At 45.5% G+C, this 22103-nt stretch overlaps 1 protein-coding gene across 1 annotated transcript in view; it reads left to right on the forward strand.

Moving 5' to 3' along the window:
- Positions 1-300: 300 nt before the first annotated feature.
- The window catches only part of Dram1 (DNA damage regulated autophagy modulator 1), a 36761-nt gene continuing 14958 nt past the window's right edge, over positions 301-22103 (forward strand). The window contains exons 1-3 of the mRNA XM_028880298.2: positions 301-834; positions 13168-13235; positions 16065-16207. Of these exons, the coding sequence (XP_028736131.1) occupies positions 704-834; positions 13168-13235; positions 16065-16207 (342 nt within the window). The 5' untranslated portion in view covers positions 301-703. The remainder of the gene's footprint in view (positions 835-13167; positions 13236-16064; positions 16208-22103) is intronic.

The following is a 22103-nucleotide window of genomic DNA, read 5'->3' on the forward strand; positions in this document are numbered from 1 at the left end:
CACCAGGGATGACAGACCCGTACTATCAGGCCTGGCTATTATGCGGTTTCTGTTTCCAGGTGGGTACCACCCAGGCATGTGCCACATCCACGCTCAGTGACCTGGCAGACGTCACTGAGCCCCCCTCCGCCTGAACCCCTGCAGTCACAGAGAGCCCTGATGGGGTGGGCATCGGTGGCCAGACACTGGAAGGAACCCCAGTGGGTGCTGGAGAGAGGCTCAGAGGGAAACCCCGAGGGGAGGAGGAGCTGGGAATCCCGCCAACCCAGCGGACTTGCGCAAGAGCTGGCCGTCCCCGCGGAATCCCGCGTCTCCCGCTGCACCCACCCGACCCCGTCCCAAGCAAAAGCGAAAGGAAGCCGAGCTGTCCGGCGTGGCCTGGCGTGGGCGGGGAGGTGGCCGCGCGCTCTGGCTCCGGGGGACCGGGCTGCCGCTTTGTGACTTCACCGGTTTCGCAACAAGCCGGGGACCGCTCGCTCGCGCCCCACCCACCCGGCTGCCGGTCCACCCTCCGCCCTCTCACCTCCGAGCGCTTCCCTCCCTCCGGGGCTGGGCCCGTCCTGGCTGTCTCCGAGCCTCCTCCGTCCCGCCGCCGCCGCCGCCGCCGAGCGTTAGCTGTCTGTGTCGTGGCCACCGCCTCCAGGCAGCCCGCAGCAAGCCGGCTTCGTGGCCCCGACGTCGAGCGCAGCGCCCTCTCACCGCGATGCTGTGCTTCCTCAGGGGGATGGCCTTCGTCCCCTTCCTCTTGGTGACCTGGTCGTCTGCAGCCTTCATCATCTCCTACGTGGTCGCGGTGCTCTCGGGGCACGTCAACCCCTTCCTCCCCTACATCAGGTGAGGGGCAAGCGGGGCGTCAGGGACCTGGGAAGCAGATCGAGTCCATGGCACAGCCCTGTTGAGAGGGAGGGAAGGTGTCCAGGCCAGGCGTAGTAGTGGCATCTTCTTGAGGTAGGGGCAAGATGGGACGATGGAAAATCACCTCTGACACCCCCTCCCCCGGCCTGTGTAGAGAGGCAGGGAGCACGTGTTGGGTTCTGCCCTTTGAGAAACAGATGCACAGAGCAGCATCCGGAGGGCCGTCAGAGGGTACCTGGGGTATGGGATAAAGTCCTGGGAAGGGCCTTCTTTGATGCCTTCGAGACAAGCACAGTTCCGAATCGACACCATTTATTATGAGTAGATCCAGGCATGTGCCAAGCTGCTCACCCATTTCTCTTCCACTTTGCGAAAACTCCTGCTCCTTCCCCGCCCCTCCCTCCTCTGTCTGAGCCGGGATCTCATGATGTAGCCCTGGCTGGCCCGCTGAACTCTAGGCTGGCTTTGAACTCACAGAGAGTTTCGCTAGTGCTGGGATTAGAGGTGTGGGTCAGCCCCACCCCCAGGCCCGCACTTCTCAACGGCTCTTGAAGTGAATGTCTAAGTCCATTTTCCGTGAAAGAACATGGGGGTTGAAATGGATGAAGATACATGGATGGGACACTGGTGTGAAAGCTCCCCAAGGACAGAAGCAGAACTCAGGTCCTGGTTACCCTGTGTCAACAGCAACTGTCAGAGCCTTGGGAGTCAAATGGACCTGCCTCAGACTCCCCTGGACCCGGTACCTCCAAAGTCAGAGCCCTCAAGCTGTCGAAAACTGTGACATTTCTTGTGTTACTGCTTAATGTTTCCTGTTTAGCTTCCATCTTTCCCAGGGGTCACTTTATCCATGGCAGGGGCAATAGCTTGATCCTCTTTAATGGCTCTATGTATTTGGTAGCTTTTGCCCTTGGAGGGACTTTAGCAGCTGGTCCTGAGCCCCTGGGAAAACCTTGGCAGGGTGCTCATGGCACACATCAATCCTAAGTACCAGCACCATCTCCCTTCTCTCATTTCTGAGTAGAAGATATACTCCCTTTGACATATACAAAACTGAGCTCTTATCCCCTCCGAGTAGATCATAGCAGTTTGTCCTAGGTCTGAAGTTCATTCCTGGCTAATATGTGATATGGATTGGCCAGGCTGTCAGAGGCAAGGTTGGAATCTCTGTGTCTGATGTAGTTATGACTGATATTACCCTAAAGTGAACCTCAAATGGGAGATAATCTAGAGTGGGTAAATCAGCTGAATCAGGCGAGATGCAGAAATCACAGACACTCCAGGGAAGGGGCTTACAAACTAACAAGGAAAGTCTTAAGGAGTGTCGGATTATGGGACACAAAGTCACAAGGTGGACGGACCCCTTAATGCTAGGAACTACAGGCCAAATCAAACATAAGATTGCCCAAGTGTGCCTGGGGATTTGGGTCATTGTTTGTCTTCCACCTTGATAGCGGTGCGGGCACTGGACCGTCTCTGAGCCCTTGACATAAGATGCAGGTAAGAGCTAGACATCGAGTGGTATGTGGGGACTGGAAATAGACCAGAGTTTAGACTGTTTGCCCAGCATGCACAAAACCCTGACCCCAGTTCCCAGCACTGCAGACCTGCAAGATGAAGAGAAAACGTTTAAAAAGCCCTCTGCAGACAGATCTCTGAGGCCAGCCTATAGTGAGTTCCAGAACAGCCAGGGCTACAAAGAGAGACCTTGTCCCTCTTCTCCACTCCTCTCTGTACTTCTGACTTCCTCTAGCCCCACTGGCTTCAGTTATTGTATCTGTCTTGATTTCTGGTTTTTTTTTTTTTTTTTTTTTTTTTTTGGGAGGCAGGGTCTTGCCATGCAGCCCAGACTAGCTTGTACTTGTGGCAATCCCCCTGTCTTAGCTTCCTGAGTACTGGGATTATAGGCCCGAGTAACCACATCTAACCCCGTCTCCTCCTCCTCTTTTCCTTCTTGAAACTGGGCATCCCCCTGTTGCCCATGCTGGAGTCTCTCCCATTCCTACTCAGCCAGCCAAGTAGCTGGGATGAGAACGGTCTGCTCCTGAGTCCGGCTCTCGTCAGGTTGTTGCTTTTGGTGCTGGGGCTCAAACCTGGTGACCCATGGCAAGTACTCTTCCACCGAGAAATGTCTATAGTCTTTTCCAGGCTTAGACACGTGCCCACCGCTGGACGATAATGTGATGGCTATTTAGATATCTATAGACTTTCTCATCTCTTTCTTCAAACATCATCTTAGCAAACCCTGTCCTAATAATACCAGGAAGGGTAGTTCAAGATTTATTTTTTTTATTTTTTATTTTTTGAGACAGGGTTTCTCTGTGTAGCTTTGGTGCCTTTCCAGGCTGGCCTTGAACTCACAAAGATCCGCCTGCCTCTGCCTCCCGAGTGCTGGGATTAAAGGTGGGTGCCACCACTGCCCAGCTAGTTCAAGATTTAAAATTGCATCCTACCTCTCTTGGACCCCTGGAACCAGACTACCTATGCACATGTATGTGTGTGCACACACGAGTTCTGTGGCATACAAGTGGCGATCATCGGCCAATCTGTTGCGGCCAATTCTCTACGTATGCTGTGTGGTTTCCAGGGATCGAACTCCAGTTATCAGGCTAGCAAGCAAACGCTTTCACCCACTGAGTGGTCTTGGAGGCCATGGGCTTGCAGTTTTAATCCATCCTCGTCACTCACATGTGTGGTTCACTTGCCATCGCTGGCCGGTGGGTCTCCAAGGGCAACCACAGCTATAGTCCAACTGCTTGAAGGCATCAGAGGACAACCACAGGTGTTGGCCTCAGTCTTTTGCTCACCCCAGCACCCATCACCTTCTAACAAATCAGGAATATAAGATCCATGAGCGCTCGGAAAGTGGGTGGAGTTCCGTGATGGAACACTTGCCTTGTAATCTTCAAGGCCCTGGGCATGTATAGAAAAATGCCCCCTTCCCCAATCCGTTTACCCCAGGTCCTGGTGGATCCGAATTAGGTAAGTTCAGCCAATTGGCTGTTTGGTTGGTGATGTGCAGTTTCTCAGGATGAGTTCCCTTCACTGTTTGGCCATTGTGGTGGTCTGGTACTTTTAGCACATTTGTGAATTAAGAGGGGAACCACTTTCCAGGATGGCCTTCAAGTCAGCTTCCTCCTTATCAGATAACTTCTCTTTGTGACACTGTTGGTCTTTTTTTTTTTTTTTTGGTTTTGTTTGTCTTTTCAAATAAAGTCTCCACTAGTCTAGGCTGGCCTCAAACTTGATAGGAAGCCAAGGACTACTTTGAACTTTTGATCTTCCTGCCTCCACCTCTCGAGTGCTTGGATAATAGGCATGGACCACCAAGCCCAGTGAGTAACTCCGTTACTCTTTAATATGTTGCATAAACGTTCAGATGATTCTGAGACCTGGAAAGATACTGAAATTCATGCATAAGTAAAACAAAACAAAAACAAACAACAAACGAAAGAAGCCGGGCGGTGGTGGCGCACGCCTTTAATCACAGCCCTTGGGAGGCAGAGCCAGGCGGATCTCTGTGAGTTCGAGGCCAGTCTGGGCTACAGAGTGAGATCCAGGAAAGGCACAAAGCTAACCCTGTCTCAGGAAAAAAAAAAGAAGAAGAAGAAGTAATTCCCATTGGAATTCACTGATGCTGTTTTTCATTTGATAACACTATTGGTGAGGTTTTGGGGGGAAACAGACCCTTCCATACATTGCTCCTGGGAATGTAAATTGATTTTAAATTTAACATTTTATTATTATTTTTTAATGGGTGGTTTGCCTGCATGTATGTCTGTGCGCCATGTGTGCGCCTAGTACCCTGAGAGGCTAGACAAAATGTTGGATCCCCTGGGACAGAAGTGACAGATGGTTGTCAGTCTCCCTGTGGGTGCTGAGAATCAAATCTGGGTCTTTTGGAAGGGCAGACAGTGTTCCTAACCATTGAATCTTCTCTCCAGCCCTTGATTTTAAATCTTATGGAGAGACTTTAGTAAAAAATCTATGAAAGTGTCAGATACATTCTGTGATGTAACAGCTGCCCTTTTTTGGGAAAAGTATCCTACAGGTTGCTTTCCTGTGTGAACGAAATGCCATCTGTAAGGTTGCTCAGGGCATCTACTTGCTCATCTAGTTATTTGCTGCGTGTGGTAGGGGAGCAAACTCAAGCTTAGTGTGTGTGACAAGGTCTCTCCCATTGAGCTACGACATTGTTTTCGGTCAGCTTGGCCACCATTCAAATAGTCAGAAGACTTGCTAAATAAATAGATTAGCCAAAGAATGAAGTGCTTCCAGCGAGAGAGCTCTCCGTGTGGCATCCCACCGTGGAAGCGCTCTGAGGTACATTATGACATGGATAAAAAGCAAGATGCAGAACCAAGCTTGCTGTTTTTAGTTAGAAACAAAAGAGGAGAAAAACAAATACAGTTGTACCAGCTTGCGTAAAGATCAAGAGGAAACTGGGGTGTGTTAGTGCACAATTTCATCTCAGCACTCAAGGGGCAGGGGCAGGAGAATTGCTGGAGGTTTGAGGCCAGCCTGAGACAAAGACGACTTCAGCAAGACTAAAAGAACTGGGGACTGAACTCAGAGACAGGAGTGCACGCTTGGCCAGGTGGGGTGGTGCACACTTTCAATCCCCAGCACTCAGGAGGCAGAAGCAGTCAGATCTCTGTGAGTTCAAGACCAGCCTGGTCTACACAGCAAGCTGCAGGGTGGACAGGACAACATACTAAGACCCTGTCTCAAAAAACAAAACAAAAAAACAAAAAAGCACATGCTTAGCATGCACCAGACCCCAGATCATCACCAGCGCCTCAAATAAAGAGACTAATAAAAATTGTTTGTGGCTGAGGGCTGCTGAGGTCAGTAAGATGGAACTTTCCTGGCATATTTTTGGTATGTTTTCAATATTTTAAACAAACAGGCTCTCTATCCTGTGGTTAAATTAAAAACATGGAATCAGACCACTACATGTAGTAAGTTGGAGTGGTAGAAAGTGGTATTTTTTATGTGCATTATGCACCCGTTAATGCAAGGATATCAAAACCAAGAACAAACAAAATAGCCTCGTAGGATTAGGCCACGCCCACATTCTCAAGCACTAGCCACCATGCCTAATTTGGAGTTTCTCTTTCCTCCTACAGGCTCTCTGGTATCAGTTAATCTTTATGGGCCTATAACATCCAGGCTACCCTCTTAAACATTCCTTGGACATGTGCTTGGGTCTGCCATGTGATCCTGCACTCTTAGAATTTTGTCAATTCTGGGTTCTGGACTGGCCTTTTGTAAGTGCATCCACCTGACTTGTTTTAGGAAGTGTTTTTTTTTTTTTGAGACAGGGTTTCTCTGTGCAGCTTTGCGCCTTTCCTGGAACTCACTCTGTAGCCCAGGCTGGCCTCGAACTCACAGAGACCCACCTGGCTCTGTCTCCTGAGTGCTGGGATTAAAGGCGTGTGCCACCACCACCCAGAGGAAGTGTGGTTTTGCTAGACAGCAGATGTGGTCTTAAGCACCCATGCTGTTCCTCATGACCATAATTTCTGCTCAGTAAACAATGGCAGAAAACCAGGCTACGTATAGAATTAAGACATTGTAAAGAGGGAACCAGAGTTGCATGGTAAGGTAAATGGCATGAAATGTTTGGTCAGGACTTTAATTTCAAAATCAAAATTATGCCTGAAGGTGGTGGTGCACTCCTTTAATCACAGCGCTGGGGAGGCAGAGGCAGGTGGGTCTCTGTGAGTTCAAGGCCGGCCAGGACTACATAGGAAGAGTCTGTCTTAATAAAACAAATCAAACAGAGTGTGGTGGTTCATACTTTTAATCTCAGCACTTGAGAGGCAAAGAGAGGTAAAAATCAAGGCCAGCCTAGGCTACATAGTGAAATCCAGGTGAGCCGGGGTTACAGAATGAGACCCTGTTTCAAAACCAAAGATCCAACACAAGGTAGTTAGACTTTGTGGTGCTTTGAAAGAAAATGGATCCCAAAGGGAGTGGCATTACTAGGAGGTGCGGCCTTTTTGGAGGAGGTGGTGCTCAAGTTGTGCCCAGTGTGACGTTCAGTCAACTTCCTGTTTGCAAGATGTAGCACTCAGCTCCAGCGCCATGCCTGCCTGCATGTCGCCATGTTTCTTGTCATGATGATAATGGACTGAACCTCTGAAACTGTAAGCCAGCCCCAATGAAATGTTTTCTTTATAAAAGTTGCTGTGATCATGATGTCTCACCATAGCAATAGGAAACCCAACTAAGACAGTATTGCTACATTAAAAAAGAAAAAGAAAGGAAACCTCAAAAAACTTGCCCAAGGCCATGTGAGTGGGAAGCCTCTCCCACTGTTAGGCTGAACATCTAACGTCAATGGACACGATTAGGAACTCTGCCCTGATGGCCCATGTTACATTTCCTTAAGCACATTTCCACTGCTGTGTGAGCACAGTGTTGTATGCTTGCAGTCAGGGGTTTGCAGGCTTCTCTGGAGCCATGGTTGAGGAGTTTGACTAACAATAACTATTTAGCATGTTCTTGGTAGGCCTTATTCCATGGAGACAGGGGCTCTCACTGAACCTGGCATTAGGCTAATAACCTTCCGTCTGAAGACACAGATAATGTTACATCCTGTACTCAGCATCTCCAGTCCCTGGTTTAAGCCATCACCTTGGTAGTGGAAATCACATGTGCTGAGTGATAAAGAACATGGATTGTCCATGCTTGGGAAAGTCATGCACCATCAGGCATGCGTTCTTTGTATTGTTCCTGCTTTAAGTGATTATTCATTGCCTTAGCATATGTTTAGTTTGGAGTATGTTCTTCAAGTTCATTGGAATTTTCCAAAGTTGGCTTAATTTATATAAATGTAAACACAGGAAACGTGGTCATAATTCATTTCCCAGGTACAGCTTGTTTTGAAATTACTGTGTATTCGATGGCTTCAACAACTTCTAAACCACGGGCAAAAGAAAAATTACCCCTGATTGCTGCTGTAAATTCCTCCTTAACAGGAAGGCCGGTGAGGTGGTGGGTGAGACTGAGGCAGGGCAAAGCATGCTGGGAAGCCATGTGATGCAGAATGCTGTGCTGGGAGCAGGATGCAATGGTTTCAGCTACATTGGAAAGCAGCTGCTTTGCCCTCTCACCTGCTCCAGTGTCTTCAATCAGGCACCCAGATATACCTCTCTCAACCAAACACATCCCATGGTGTCTGTGAAGGACCGTTTCCTGGACACCATGGGAATACAAAATTCTGAGGATACCGAAGAAGGGGGCTGCTCAAATGCATTATATAGAATAGCATAGGGTATTTAATATGTATAAGCATGCACATTCTCCTGCATGCTTAGTCATCTCTGGATTAGTTAGGACATCTAATACAAAGTAAATACTGTCCAAGTAGTTGTTGGACAGTATTGTTTAGGGGATAATGACAAGGGTATATCAATAAGCATCCAGTTCGAAATGTGTTTTGGATTCTTGCTTGGCTGAGTCCATGGATTCAATAGGTATGGATATAGATACAGATATGGATGTCCAACTGCTCTACCTCTGATCTTGTGCAGTGGCATCATTTAGTGTGAGCTTACCGAGAAAATTTAAAAAGAGGCTCACCCACAAAGTCTCTTGGCTGTCCCTTGCTGTCACTACATTTATTGCATTTCCACATCTGGTGGAAGGGATTACTCAAAGTTTACTTATCACATAGCATGTAATATCAGAGACTTGACAGATTTATGAAGAGTTCTTTTTTGACAGGGTATCACAATACAGCCATGACTGGCCTGGTACTCAATAAATGAATTAGGCTGGCCTTGAACTCACAGATCTCTACTTGTCTCTGCCTCTTGAGTGCTGAGACTAAAAACTTGCACTATCACACCCAGCATGAAGACATTTTTCATCGATAATAAGAACCCTTTTACTTTTAATGAACAGACAATACTATTATTTATTACTTATTACAATTATTTATTTTAAGTTAGCATACACAATGACAGGTTTAATTATGAAATAGGCATACTACTATATTTCGTTTTTGTTTGTCTTTTTCCTACAAGGCATCCGCCAGCCTCCATTCCTTCTGTCCTCATCCCATGTCCCTTACCCCTTCCACACAGTAGGTTCACATCTTGCATGTCCCTTACCCGTTCCACACAGTAGGTTCACATCTTGCATGTCCCTTACCCCTTCCATATAGTAGGCTCATCTTCTGTTGTCTTCTTGCCCCAATAATACTGTTCTATGACGTTTGTAGATATGGCCAGATTTTATTTGCTGCTTAGAGAATTTTCATGAATTTTCTTGAGAAAAAACTAGCTCATGTAGTTAGGTACCATTTCATCTGTGAATAGAAAACCCCAAATTTGACAGTTTTTACCAGACATATTTAGGAAATTCTGACTCAAATTGTATCTCAGATAGTTTGCTGACTTTTTTTTTGTGAGACAGAGTTTCACACCATAAGCCTAGGCAGGCTTTGAACTTGAGGTAATCCTTGCCTCAGCTTCTTATATGCTGGGGATACGGAGTGAGCCACCCACTTCTTGTTGATGAATTCTGATTGATTCCAATAGGTTTTATTGATAAGTGAATAAATTATAGTGTTATTTGTAAAGAGTCATAGCGAAGTTTTGTTTTTTAAGTAGTTGTAGTGTTGACAGCGGCCTATGGTGGTGAAAAGGTGGTGAATACGAGCCTCCTGGGTGTGAACTAATGCATCGATGATATAGCTATTGTCCATTCAGAATCCTGGAGAAAAATTAGTACAGCATAGTGGCATTGCTTGTCGAAGAGACTTTATAACTAAATTCTGCTATTTGAAGAGCCTAGAGTTCTTACTTCATTAATCGCTTCCTGGTCTACAGCAAAGGCCTAGTGGTCCCTTCTCTTTACCATGGGGCTTCTTTCCTGTGGCGTGCTGGGGTCAGCGGGCACGCTTCCTGACAGCCATCCATGTACTTCTCTTTCCAACTCCATGTTCAGTGTCTTGAGTTTTGGTAACGTTTGTTTCCCTTGTTGGATATATGTTCCTTAAGGACTTGGCAAAAAACCAAGCATCTTCAAGAGCTGCCTGTTAAACATTTATTGGCCCATCCGTGGTCCCTCTCCCCAATCATTCTGATGACTTTGTTTGACTACCAGGAATCAAGGAACTGGACATTTGGTATAGATTCCTCTAACTTGAAAAAGTTGTGAAACTTCCAAAATACCCAATTTCTTCCTGAATAAAATGTAATTTATAGAAGACATGCCCATATACATTCAGCTAGGCTCGGACACCCCCCCATACACATTTAACTAGGCTCCTGAAGATGAAATTACAAACAATACAGTAAATATAAACCATGTCTGATGCATAATTAATATTCAATAAGTAATATATATTAGGTCTTTTTTGTTTCAGGGTCTTGCTATGTAGCCCAAGCTGGCCTTGAACTCATAGCTTGCTTGAACCTCCCAAGTGCTAAGATTACAGGTGTATGTCCACCAAGTCTTGACTAGTCTTTTTGGGGGTGGGGAGTTAGAGTCATTCATTCAATAAACACATAGGTAAATAAATATGTTATTTACAGGTTGCTTTATATCCTGCCTGTAGGGATTTATTTGTTTGTTCATCTGTTTATTTATTATCCTATTTTCAGTTGAGACTTTCCTTCACATTAATCACACACTCACCAATGAACCACACCATACCTATGTGGTTTGAAATAGATAAACAAGAATAAAATACCATTCTGAACTTCTGAACTTTCAGATCCCATGTTTGGTGCCACAATGAACCACACCATACCTATGTGGTTTGAAATAGATAAACAAGAATAAAATACCATTCTGAACTTCTGAACTTTCAGATCCCATGTTTGGTGCCACATGGACTGTATATCCAGGCGTTTGACATACATCATGGTCTACCATCAATAGACACGTGCCCAAGTCTAGCTGTTTTCCTATGGCCTTTCAGAATGTTTTTATCTCCCAGCCATGTACTTTCTTGACTATCAACTCATTATGCTATTTGTTTCCCTTCCCAAAATCACGCACACCCACCCTAGCTCATCTCCCTGGCATGCCTAAGGCGGTAGATGAATGCCAAGAACCGTGAGGCTCCTCTCTGGTGGTTGATCTTTCACACCCTAAGGTGGAAACAGGAAGACTGACGTTCTCTTCAGACTTAATCATCTGGCAGATGTGCTGCCCCTGGGCTCAGGCTCTCTCTGCCATTTTTCTGTTCCTGGCTCTTGTCCCTTTCCCCATCCACTCAGCCCTGGGCTCAAGAAGGCACCCTGCACTTGGGTAGCCTTCTCCAGCCCTCCTCCTTAAGTGTAGGAAGCTGGGCAAGTGGGAGGCTCTGTCCTAATCAGGCTCTGACGACAAAATGGAAATTAGCAAGGAGTCAAGGTGTTTGTCTTAGGCACACTTCGCCCCTTTACAGCCTCTTTAAAAGTCAAGTGTCGACAGCACTTGGAGCTTCCTGCTTTCCGCAGGCACAGACTTCTTGTAGAATTTTCCGCACGCTTGGAAGTGTGTCTTTCCAGTGTGATCAGTTTTCAACATACACACTTCAGAGCTGTTTTTAAGACCGGAAGCACCCGGAACCAGCGCAAGCCATTTCATGTTGGGAGCACCTTCGCCATCCTTTTTAAGCTGGAAGGGTGCCTGGGAGTGGCCTGGTGACATTTTTAACCTGGTGCCCACGAAAAGACAATAGAACATGCCCACACACTTCCTCTGAATGGAGCTGGGTACCTGTGCATGCTAGGCACTTTGATACTGGGCCATGCTCCCAGGTCTTCAACACTGCTTTCTGAGTCACCTAAGGAACTGATAGATTGCACCTAAGTCTTTTTTTTTTTTTTTTTTTTTTTAAATAGGAACCTCTTTTTGTTAAGCTAATTGACCAAATGAAAACACCTTCCATACCCTAGGGGGCGTGTTCAACTCGTGACCTAAGGGCTGCTTGTAGCTGAGGACCAGCTATGAATGAAGGTCCCTTCCGGTGGGGTTTCCATAAAGTACTTAGTAGTGATCAATAATATCACTCAGTTTTATGTTACTGTGCATAAATCCAGTCATTCAAAGTGTTGCGTTTATATGCACTTAATATCTCAACCATAGGATTTTCAAACATATTTTTTCAGTTACTTTTATTTTTCAAAGTAGTCTCACTCAATTCTTCATCTTGAGCTCATCAGGTGGGGTTGTTTAAGAAACAGTCGTGTTGTTTATATTAAACACGTTCTAACTTTTGCCCAAGTGCCTTGGTCAGGGTGTCTATTGCTGTGAAGAGACACCATGACCATGACGACTCTTACAAAGGAAATCGTTTAATTGTGGTGACTCATTTGCAGTCCAGCGGGTTAGTCCATCATGGTGCTGCAGAGGTGGCTGAGGTTCTACGTCTCGGCTTCTAGGCAGACAGCAAGTGGTCATCTCAATGGGCGTGGCTTGAGCATAAACGAGACCTCAAAGCCTACCTTCACATTTTACACTTCCTCCAACAAGACCACACCTACTTCAACAAGCCACACCTCCCCAAAGTGCCATGCCCTTTGGGGGCCATTTTCTTTCAAAGCACCATAGCGTGTATGGTGTCTTCATGTAATGTGTGAGTAGGTGTGTATGTGCAGTGCAGGTATGGGTGCTTGTGTGTGTACACATACTTGTGGATGCTGGAGGGCAAATCACAAGCTCAGTCCCCATTTGTTTCTCAAGACACTATCTCTCACTGATTCATCTAGGCAGACCAGACAGCAGTAAGTTCCTTATGATTACAAGTGGGAGGCACCACACCTAGAGGTTTCACACGGGTGCTGGGAATTGAACCTAGGCCTCACGATTGTGCAAAAACACTTCACTGACAGGTCTATCTCCCTAGCCCTAAATGTGATCTTTTTTTTTTTTTTTTAGTAGAAAACAAGTTTTAGTGTTTTTTTTTTTTTTTTTTTTTTTTTTTTTTCCCAGGACAGCGTTTCTCTGTGTAGCTTTGCGCCTTTCCTGGAACTTGCTTTGGAGACCAGGCTGGCCTCGAACTCACAGAGATCCACCTGGCTCTGCCTCCCGAGTGCTGGGATTAAAGGCGGCCGCTGCTGCTGCTGCTGCTGCTGCCGCTGCTGCCGCCGCCGCCGCCGCCACCGCCGCCGCCGCTGCCGCCACCACCAAGATTTCTTTAGAGCCCAAACAAAAATATTTTAGAACAACTTCAGGTCATACCTGTGAAATTCAGTGTCTGAACACCGAGAAAGACCAATATAAAATGGACCAATTATCTGTCCAGGGGTTGGAGTTGAAATTCCTTTAGAAATAATTCAGCTATTTTATTTTGTTCCTTCTCAGTGACACAGGAACCACGCCTCCAGAGAGTGGTATTTTTGGATTCATGATAAACTTCTCTGCATTTCTTGGTAAGGACATGATTATTATAAATGAGAACTTTACAATCTCATGTGAAATAAAATGTTATTTATAGTTTGTGTGCTTTACAAAAAAGCATTACCTTTGTAACTCTAGTTAGACTACTTTGAGAGACTTAAGTATGTAAAAAATTCAAAATTATGTATAGCTTCATAGAACTATACTTTATCTGGTAATCAGACGCAGGATTTGTAAGAGGTAGTTTTAAATCCCAAACTTCTAAAATGGAGTGAAAGTTTTTATTTTATCTAAGATTTATTTTTATTATTTGTGTGTGTGTGTGTGTGTGTGTGTGTGTGTGTGTATGCACAAACATGCCCATGTTGGTGGTTAATTTTTACTGTTGGTGTGTGTATACAAACACACATGTGTCAGTGCCCTTGGGGGGCCAGAAGGAGGAAGTCAGATCCCCTAGAGTTACAAGCATTTTTGAGCCGCTCAGCGTGGATGCTGGGATCTGACCTCCAGTCCAAATGCTGGAGCAACAAGATTTCTTAACCACCGAGTCATCTCTCTAGCCCTGAAATGGCTTTTCAGTGTAATTTAGTTTTTAAAAAACTTACTTGTATCCCAGCACTCGGGAGGCAGAGGCAGGTGGATCTCTGAGTTCAAGGCCAGCCAGGTCTACAGAGCGAATTCCGGGACAGCCAGGGCTACACAGAGAAACCCTGTCTCAAAAAACAAAAACAAACAACCCACCACCACCAACAACAAAAAAATCTTTGTAGCTAAGGCACCTGCATAGTGCAGTGCATAAGGCGATGTCTTTAAGATGTTTTCTGATGGTTCAGCAGCTTACACAGAATCATCTGGGGTTAGAAGCATGATCCTGAGCGACCCAGATCTGTTTAGTCAAGAACTCAGGGAACGCATGTTGTAAAAAGCACATGGAACCAGGGTGTAGGTCAGTGATAGAACACTTCGCTGGCATGTAGGCAGTACCAGGTTTGATCCCTAGTACCATAAGTCCAAAACAAAACAGTTTAGGGGACTTGGATGCTTCCTACAGATTGGGAACTGCTGACCTGTGAGGAGAAATAGAAAAAGATCAAACCAGAGTAGTTTGTGTCCGTCTCTGGGATGACTTTCTCTTTTCGTTTCCACTCCTCAGAAGCCGTGCAGAAATAATTAATGGGATGCAAACCTGTCATGAGTCCATTGACGTCATGTAGAGTGAATCCAGTTGCTTTACCATTGATACAAAACCCGGTCCTCTGAGGATTGGAGGATGCAGGCTTCAGATGTGGGGCTGTCAATCCTTCCCCCCTCCGCCCTGTGGAGCCTTCAGGGCCGATTGTGTAACCCCACCCCACCCCCCACCCCCGCTTCCCTCTCCAGAGTAGACCAGGAGGACTTCCTGGAACCCTCCTGAGGGAGCGAACCTCTTTAGAATTTGTGCAACCTGATAGAAAGTTTCATGTGGTCACTCATCGGTGGGCTCTTCCAACTGGGTTTGGAGGTGAGCAAGAGGAAAGAGAAAGAAACACAGGGCCAGTCAGTCCTGAGGCCTTTATGCGTCTTTGCTGAGCCAGACTTAGAAGAACGAGTAATTCGTTTGACCACAACCAAGGACAGGTTCAGGCTTTAGACACAATACGTGACATGAATATGTTACAATTGTGAAGTTGGGCTAAGTGTCCAGTTGTAGCTTTTTCTCTTCCAGATAAAGTCTTGCTCTACAGCCAGGCCCACTTAACGTTGGTTGTGTAAGACCAGGGTTTCATAGAGCTTGCAATTCTCCTTCCCTAACCTTCTACGGTCTGGGAGTAGAGCCATGTGCCATCGCCCCGCGCTAGGCTGCTGTTTGTTTACCTAGTTTTTAACCTTTTAAAATTTTGAGACAGGGTCTCTTCCAGTGTGGCCTTTACTGTATCAGTACTCATGAAGTCCACCTTATCATAGCGAGGGCCACACGTTTTACACACTTTAAAAACAGACCAGAAGAAAAAATTTAATATTAGCAGTAGACACAAGACTGGTGTGCAGAATGTGTCAAAGCCCCTACAACTTGAACCCAAGGGGGAAATATGAATGCACCGTGGTCATGCAAGTCTCAGAAGGCATGGGGAAAGCCAAAAGGCAATTTTCAGAAGGCTGGAACTGTTACCACTCACTCATGAGGACATACCAACTAAAGTTTCTAGGTTTCACTCCTTAGACGGTTGCTTATGTTGAAAGCATTAAGCACACAGTTACTCTCCCACCTCAGCTGACTCAGAGCCATTGAGACCCGATTCTCAGCATTTTAATCCTGAGTATTTTTTCCCCCAGACTATTGTTCTGAAAATGTGCCCCAAACTTACAAATCGGGAATGTTGATGGAGTCTTGTTTGTAGCTGGAAAACGCAGGGAGCAAAATAGAAATTCATCTACAAGAGAAGGGCAAAATAAAGACAGGGTCTCACACACCAGATAGAAGCCTCCTGGAAGTGACAGCGTAGACTGATTTGGCAGTGACTTGGAATAGTCTTCACGGTACACTGTTAAGTGAGAAAAGCAAGTCAAAGAATAACACATGGAATGCAATGCCCTTTACGTGAAAATAGCCAAGATGGTGTGTGTGTGTGTGTGTGTGTGTGTGTGTGTGTGTGTGTGTGTGTGTATGTGTACACTGCATGGGGGCAGAGAATGGGAAGAACAAAATATGTTGCAATCGGGACTTTTTTCTTTGCTGGGAATCAAACCCAAGGCCTCATGCCACACTCCCAGCCGTAATTAAGAAATTTTGTAAAAAAAAAAAAAAAATGACTCACACATGTTCTTGTTTTTCATTAGAAGAATCAGGGATTAAATTTCACTAGACTATATATTTTTTTCAGGTGCAGCTACGATGTACACGAGATATAAAATAGTGGAGAAGCAAAATGAGACCTGCTATTTCGGCACGCCGGTCTTTAACTTGGTGTCGCTAGTTCTTGGACTGGTGGGGTGTATTGGAATGGGCATTGTAGCCAATTTTCAGGTATGGCCCGAGCGTTTGGGGTGGTTGACAATGAAAGAGAGTGTGAGTTGAGAAGCAGGAATTCAAGAAACCAGCTTGTGTTGGCAGGGTTATGGATGAGCTATGAGGTCAATGAATTAGAACTGGGTTGATCGAGTTTTAACACGATTGCCAGTCTTGCCTGGGAACTGGGAGAGAAGGGGTTGATATATGCAAGACAGTGAGAGTGTATACCTCAAACGGTGTTGCAAGCTCAGCTCTGCTCTCTGTTTGTCTGTTTTTTTTTTTTTTTGTTTGTTTGTTTTTTTGTTTTGGTTTTTCGAGACAGGGTTTCTCTGTGTAGCTTTGCGCCTTTCCTGGAACTCACTCTGTAGCCCAGGCTGGCCTCGAACTCACAGAGATCCGCCTGCCTCTGCCTCCCCAGTGCTGGGATTAAAGGCGTGCACCACCACCGCCCGGCTGTTTGTTTTTAAGACAGTTCTTTACCCCCTTGGCTTGGCCTGGAACTCTTGGCAGTCCTCATTTTAATTGCATGCGTGCGCAGACACACGCGCGCGCACACACACACACACACACACACACACACACACACTCACTCACTCACTTAACCTTAAACTATTAATCCTGAGTTCTCCTGCCTCAGCCTTCTGAGTACAGGGACTGCAGGCACTGAGTACCATGCTTGGCTTCCCAGTTCTGTTCATGTAGTCTGAAGCAAGAGCTACGTTAGCTTTGTAAATGATTTTCCTCAGACAGAATGCTTATAACTCCACCATTGGCTACAAGCCATCACCTGACCTCTCCCTTTTGTAGATGAAGATTTGGTTTGTGGAGGTGAAATCATTTGCTTCAGGTTTATTCAATCAATTAGTTTGCAGAACCCAAATATGGCCTCTGTTCCAGTACCCATGCTTTTCTCTAATTTGTAGATTCCTGCTCATCCCACAGTCTTTCCCAAGAAAGCATTTGATTTGCCTATGGAGAAGCTATTTAATATCTTAGAAAAATCTGTGAACTTCCTGTTCACACTGCTGATAGTGCCCACCTCCTAAGACTGTTGCGAGGATTGGATGAGAGAATCAGCGTCCTGTAGCCAGCAGTCTGTACTTAGTGACTGTGATAGCCACTGTGATTGCCCTGAATTCTGCCTGTTGTCTTCATGTGAGAGCAGGATGGGTTGCTACAGGAGGCCTTGGGCTCTGCCCAGGAGAATCTCTCACCTTCTCCCCACCAACAATGACCTTGTATCATGCTTGTTTTCACAAAAGATGGCAACCTTCACTCTAGTGGGCAGCTTGAGCATATACCGTACACAGGAATAAACACAAACCTCCTACATCACCTTCTGCCCATCTATTCTCCGACGTCTACTCCTGCGTGGAACTGGAGCGCGGTCAGAGTGGCCTCAGCTTGACGTGCATCTCACGAGCCCCACAGACTCACTGTCTCTGCACTCATCAAGGGAGATGCCCTCTGTCAGCACTGGGGTGGGCATCAGGATAGAGCACCTTTGCCAACAGTTAGGGTGAAAGGCCCCCTTCCTTATATGGTACAGTGTATTCAGGATGACCTGCAGGCCAGGTACCAATCTTTGAACCAATCCTTGGGTGATGAAAGGCGATAGCACAGTTTACAGCTCTTCCATCAGAAAGTATGCTGAAGTGGGGAGGGGAACTTAGAATGCTATGCATTATCAGCGTGTGATTATGAATTGTTCAATGGGATGGTAGTGTGGATTTTGCATATCACTTTCTCTGAATAACACTGTAAGTTGTAAATGCTGCTTTAAAAATCATAAAGGACAGACTTCATGAAGAAAATATAGATGTTTAGATAATGGATCTTTTTTATGATTTATTTATTTTTATGTGCATGGTGTTTTGCCTGCATATATGTCTCTGTAAGGGTGTCAGATTCCCTGAAACTGGAGTTACAGACAGTTGTGAACTGCCATGTGGGTGCTGGGATTTGAACCCAGGTCCTCTGGAAGAGCAGCCAGTGCTCTTAACCCTTGAGCCATCTCTCCAGCCCAGAGAATGGATTTAAAAAACAAAACAAAACAAAACAAAACAAAACAAAACAAAACAAAACAAAACAAAAAAACCACTTGGGAGGCAGAGGCAGACGGATCTCTGTGAGTTCCAGGCCAGCCTGGACTGCAGAGTGAGTTCCAGGAAAGGCACAAAGCTACACAGAGAAACCCTGTCTTGAAAAACCAAAAACAACAACAACAACAACAACAAACACCTCTCCTTTAAGGCTTCCATGAACTAGGTCATAGAACCTAGACGTAGGATCTTTACAGCGCCCATGGGAGTCAACTGTTTCCCTTGCCTGTGCTCTCAGGAACATCTCCTGACAGCTTCCTTGTCTGGGGTCCTGTAGTTCATTTTTAGCATGCTATCAGCTGTGGACCTGGAGAAGAATCTGAGCTGGGAGGCCCAGAGACAGTGGAGGCCCTGGTAATTTGACCATCTAAATCCTGCTGACGAGACGTTCACAGCTTGCTTCCCCAACTGGGTGGGCAGGTGGCTCAGTCTTGTGTTTGCCTCATTTATTCCTGTCTCTGCTTTCTTTTCTTTTTGGAATTCTGTCCTTTGAGATGATGACGTAAGGCATCATGTTAAGTGGTAAGCAGGAGGACCTGAGTTAATCCCTAGAAGCCAGGGTAACTCAGGGATGGTGACACCAGTCCTGAGGCTCCCTGGCCCATTGACTTGACCTCATTGGTGAGTTACAGGTCAGTGACACATCCTTGGCCTGTTGACTTAACCTCTTTGGTGAGTTACAGGTCAGTGAGAGATCCCTGGCCCATTGACTTAACCTCATTGGTGAGTTACAGGTCAGTGAGAGATCCCTGGCCCGTTGACTTGACCTCATTGGTGAGTTACAGGTCAGTGAGAGATCCTGTCCAAACAAAGCGGGTGGCTCCTGAGAAGTGACACCTGAGGTTGACCTCTGCTTTCCGTGTGGACACATGAACACACACGTATTTGCACCCACATGAACAGCACCCCACACAAAATGAAATAAACCAGACACAAAAAGACAAGTATCTACAAGATCTTCCTCATAGGTATGATCCAAAAGAGCTGAAGCAAGGGAACACTAACTTTTTATTTTTACAAATAAATTTTAGTTTAGTGTTTATTTTACGGAAATAAAGGGTGGCTGAAGCCTGGAGGTGGTGGCATATGTCTTGAATCCTAGCAGCGGGGAGGCAGAAGCAAGCAGATCTCACTGAGTTTGAGACCAGCGTGTGGTGTATTGTGTACCCTACTAAAATTTGCCTGAAGATCAGAGAACAGAACAAGCCACTAGATTAAACACAGATGCTAGACAGTGTCAGCACTCGCCTTTAATCCTAGCACTCGGGAGGCAGAGATCCATGTGGATCTCCATGAGTTCAAAGCCACCCTGGACCACATGCCAGGCAGTGGTGGCACACACCTTTAATCCCAGCACTTGGGAGTCACACACCTTTAATCTCAGGACTTGGGAGTCACACATCTTTAATCTCAGGACTTGGGAGTCACATGCCTTTAATCCCAGCACTAGGAAAGTTGAGACAGGAAATGATATAGGTGGGCAGAGAAAGGTATATAAGGCATGAGGAGACAGGAACTAAAGCCTTTCAGCTGAGGAAAGCTTTTCAGACTGAGGAGTCCTAGAGGTAAGAGGTGACTTGTTCCTTTGTTCCTCTGATCTTTCATCATTTACTCCAATATCAGGCTCTGAGTTTTGTTTTGTTTTTTTTAAATAAGACCATTTAACATTTGAACAAGTGTGGTCTACAGAGTGAGTTCCAAGACAGCCAGGGCTACACAGAGAAAGCCTTTCTCAAAAACCAAAAAAAAAAAAAAGAACAAGAACAAAAACAAAAACACAACACAAAACAAAACAAAACAACAACAAAAGAAAAACCCCCAAAACAAACAAACAAACAAACAAACAAACAAACAAAAACAAAGGGTGGCTGGTGCCAGAACAGGGGGGAAAAAAAGAAGAAGAAAAAGCCATGCTTGTGTGGTCACAGCCGAGTGGTTAAAGTGATGAACTGGAAAAAAAGCCAATTAAGAACTGTCAACCAGGGCAGTAAGATGGCTCATCAGATGTCAGCCCTTGTTGTGTGACCTGATGACCTCAGTTCAACCCCCAGATTCCACCAGAGGGAGAAAACTCACTTCTGAAGTTGTCCTCTGATCGTGTACCACGGCTTGCATGTTCTCTCTCTCTCTCTCTCTCTCTCTCTCTCTCTCTCTCTCTCTCTCTCTCTCTCTCTCACACACACACACACACACACCTGTAATCCTAGCACTTAGGAGGCTGAGGGAGGGTTGAGTTGGAAGCCAACCTCAGCTACATAACAAGAACCTGTCTCAACAAACAAACAAACAAACAAACAAACAAACAAACACACTCACCAAAGAGATAGAGATGATCTTGATTTAATCATTTCACATTATAAACATAGACAAAAAACGTATATACCATGGATATGTAATTATTATTTATAAGTTAAAACTAATTTTTTAAAAACTGAGATGTTCATTATGGCAAAAAAAAAAAAAAAAAATCCAAGGTTTAACCCCCTCAGTGTTTTCTGTGCTTCTTGCCTTGTAACTTGCAAAGGCTTCTACCCAGTCCAAAGGACATCTCATCCCCCCAAAATTCATGTCTGACCTAAGAACCATTCCCCTTCTAAAGGACCAGGGGCCGCCGGGGATGTGGCTCAGCTGACAGAATGCTTGATTCCCATGCACGAAGGCCTGGGTTTAATCCCCAACACCCTATAATTCTGGGTATGGTGCAAGTCTGCCTATTGCGTTTAGGAGGTGGATGCAGGGGGATATAAAATTTAAGGTCCTTGGCTACAGAGGGAGTTGATGCCAGCCTGGGCTACATGAAGCTCTGTTTAAAAGAGAGAGGTGGGGCAGAGAGAGACTATTTTTTTGAGACCAGGTCTCACTATGTAGCCCAGGCTGGCCATGGCTGCTGGATCCCCCTTCCTCAGCTTCCTGAGTGCTGTGATAATGGGTGTGGACCACCACACCTGGTTTCAAGACCTCTTTAGTGGTAGAGTGCATACATATACCATCGTGAAGGAGACACATCAGGACAAACCCTGCAGAGTCCCGGGTCTTCTAATCTGGTCATGGCAGGGTAAACACTCCCAGGGAGCCCGTGAAGCTTGCAGATTCAGCGCCAGAGGATGTGTCAAGATGGCCAGAGCAGAGGAAGGAAATTTTCTCTTAGTGGGAGGAGAAAACATATTCAAATTCAGGATGTCTATTAATGTGGAAAGTACCAGAATTCTGATTATTCCTGAAAGTGACTCAGTAGCAGATGATCACTGGTTTCTGTTTTACCCTCACCCAAATATGCCTTACAGTCGAGCAATGAAAGGAATCTCTTTCTCTCAATTCTTCTAAGATGTTTTTTAAAACTATGGTAAAATATACATAATATAGAATTTTCATCTTAAAGGCTTTTCTCTATATCATTTAGAGATTGTTTTCCTGAATTCTGTAAGTACACACACATTTAAAGGGGCACGCATATTTTAAAACACAGACTGTCCCTTTCTTTTCATATCTAACTGTATCTGTATGCCTGTGTTAGATATCCTACTTACAGACAATAACGTGATGTATTGTAGCATGTGCATGCGATTGTGTTGGTTCTTAACAGTGACTCACCTGCCTCCATCTCCTGAGTGCTTGGATCACAGGACTGAGCTACCTCACCTGGCTTCTAAATGCATCGATGCATTTTTATTTATTTATTTATTTATTTATTTATTTATTTATTTATTTATTTATTTATCTAGACGGAGTTTCTCTCTATACCCCTGGCTGTCCTGGAACTCACTCTATAGACCAGGCTGGCCTTGAACTCACAGAGGTTTTCATGTCTC

The sequence above is a fragment of the Peromyscus leucopus genome, chromosome 18 (assembly GCF_004664715.2).
Source record: "Peromyscus leucopus breed LL Stock chromosome 18, UCI_PerLeu_2.1, whole genome shotgun sequence".
Lineage (NCBI taxonomy): Eukaryota > Metazoa > Chordata > Mammalia > Rodentia > Cricetidae > Peromyscus > Peromyscus leucopus.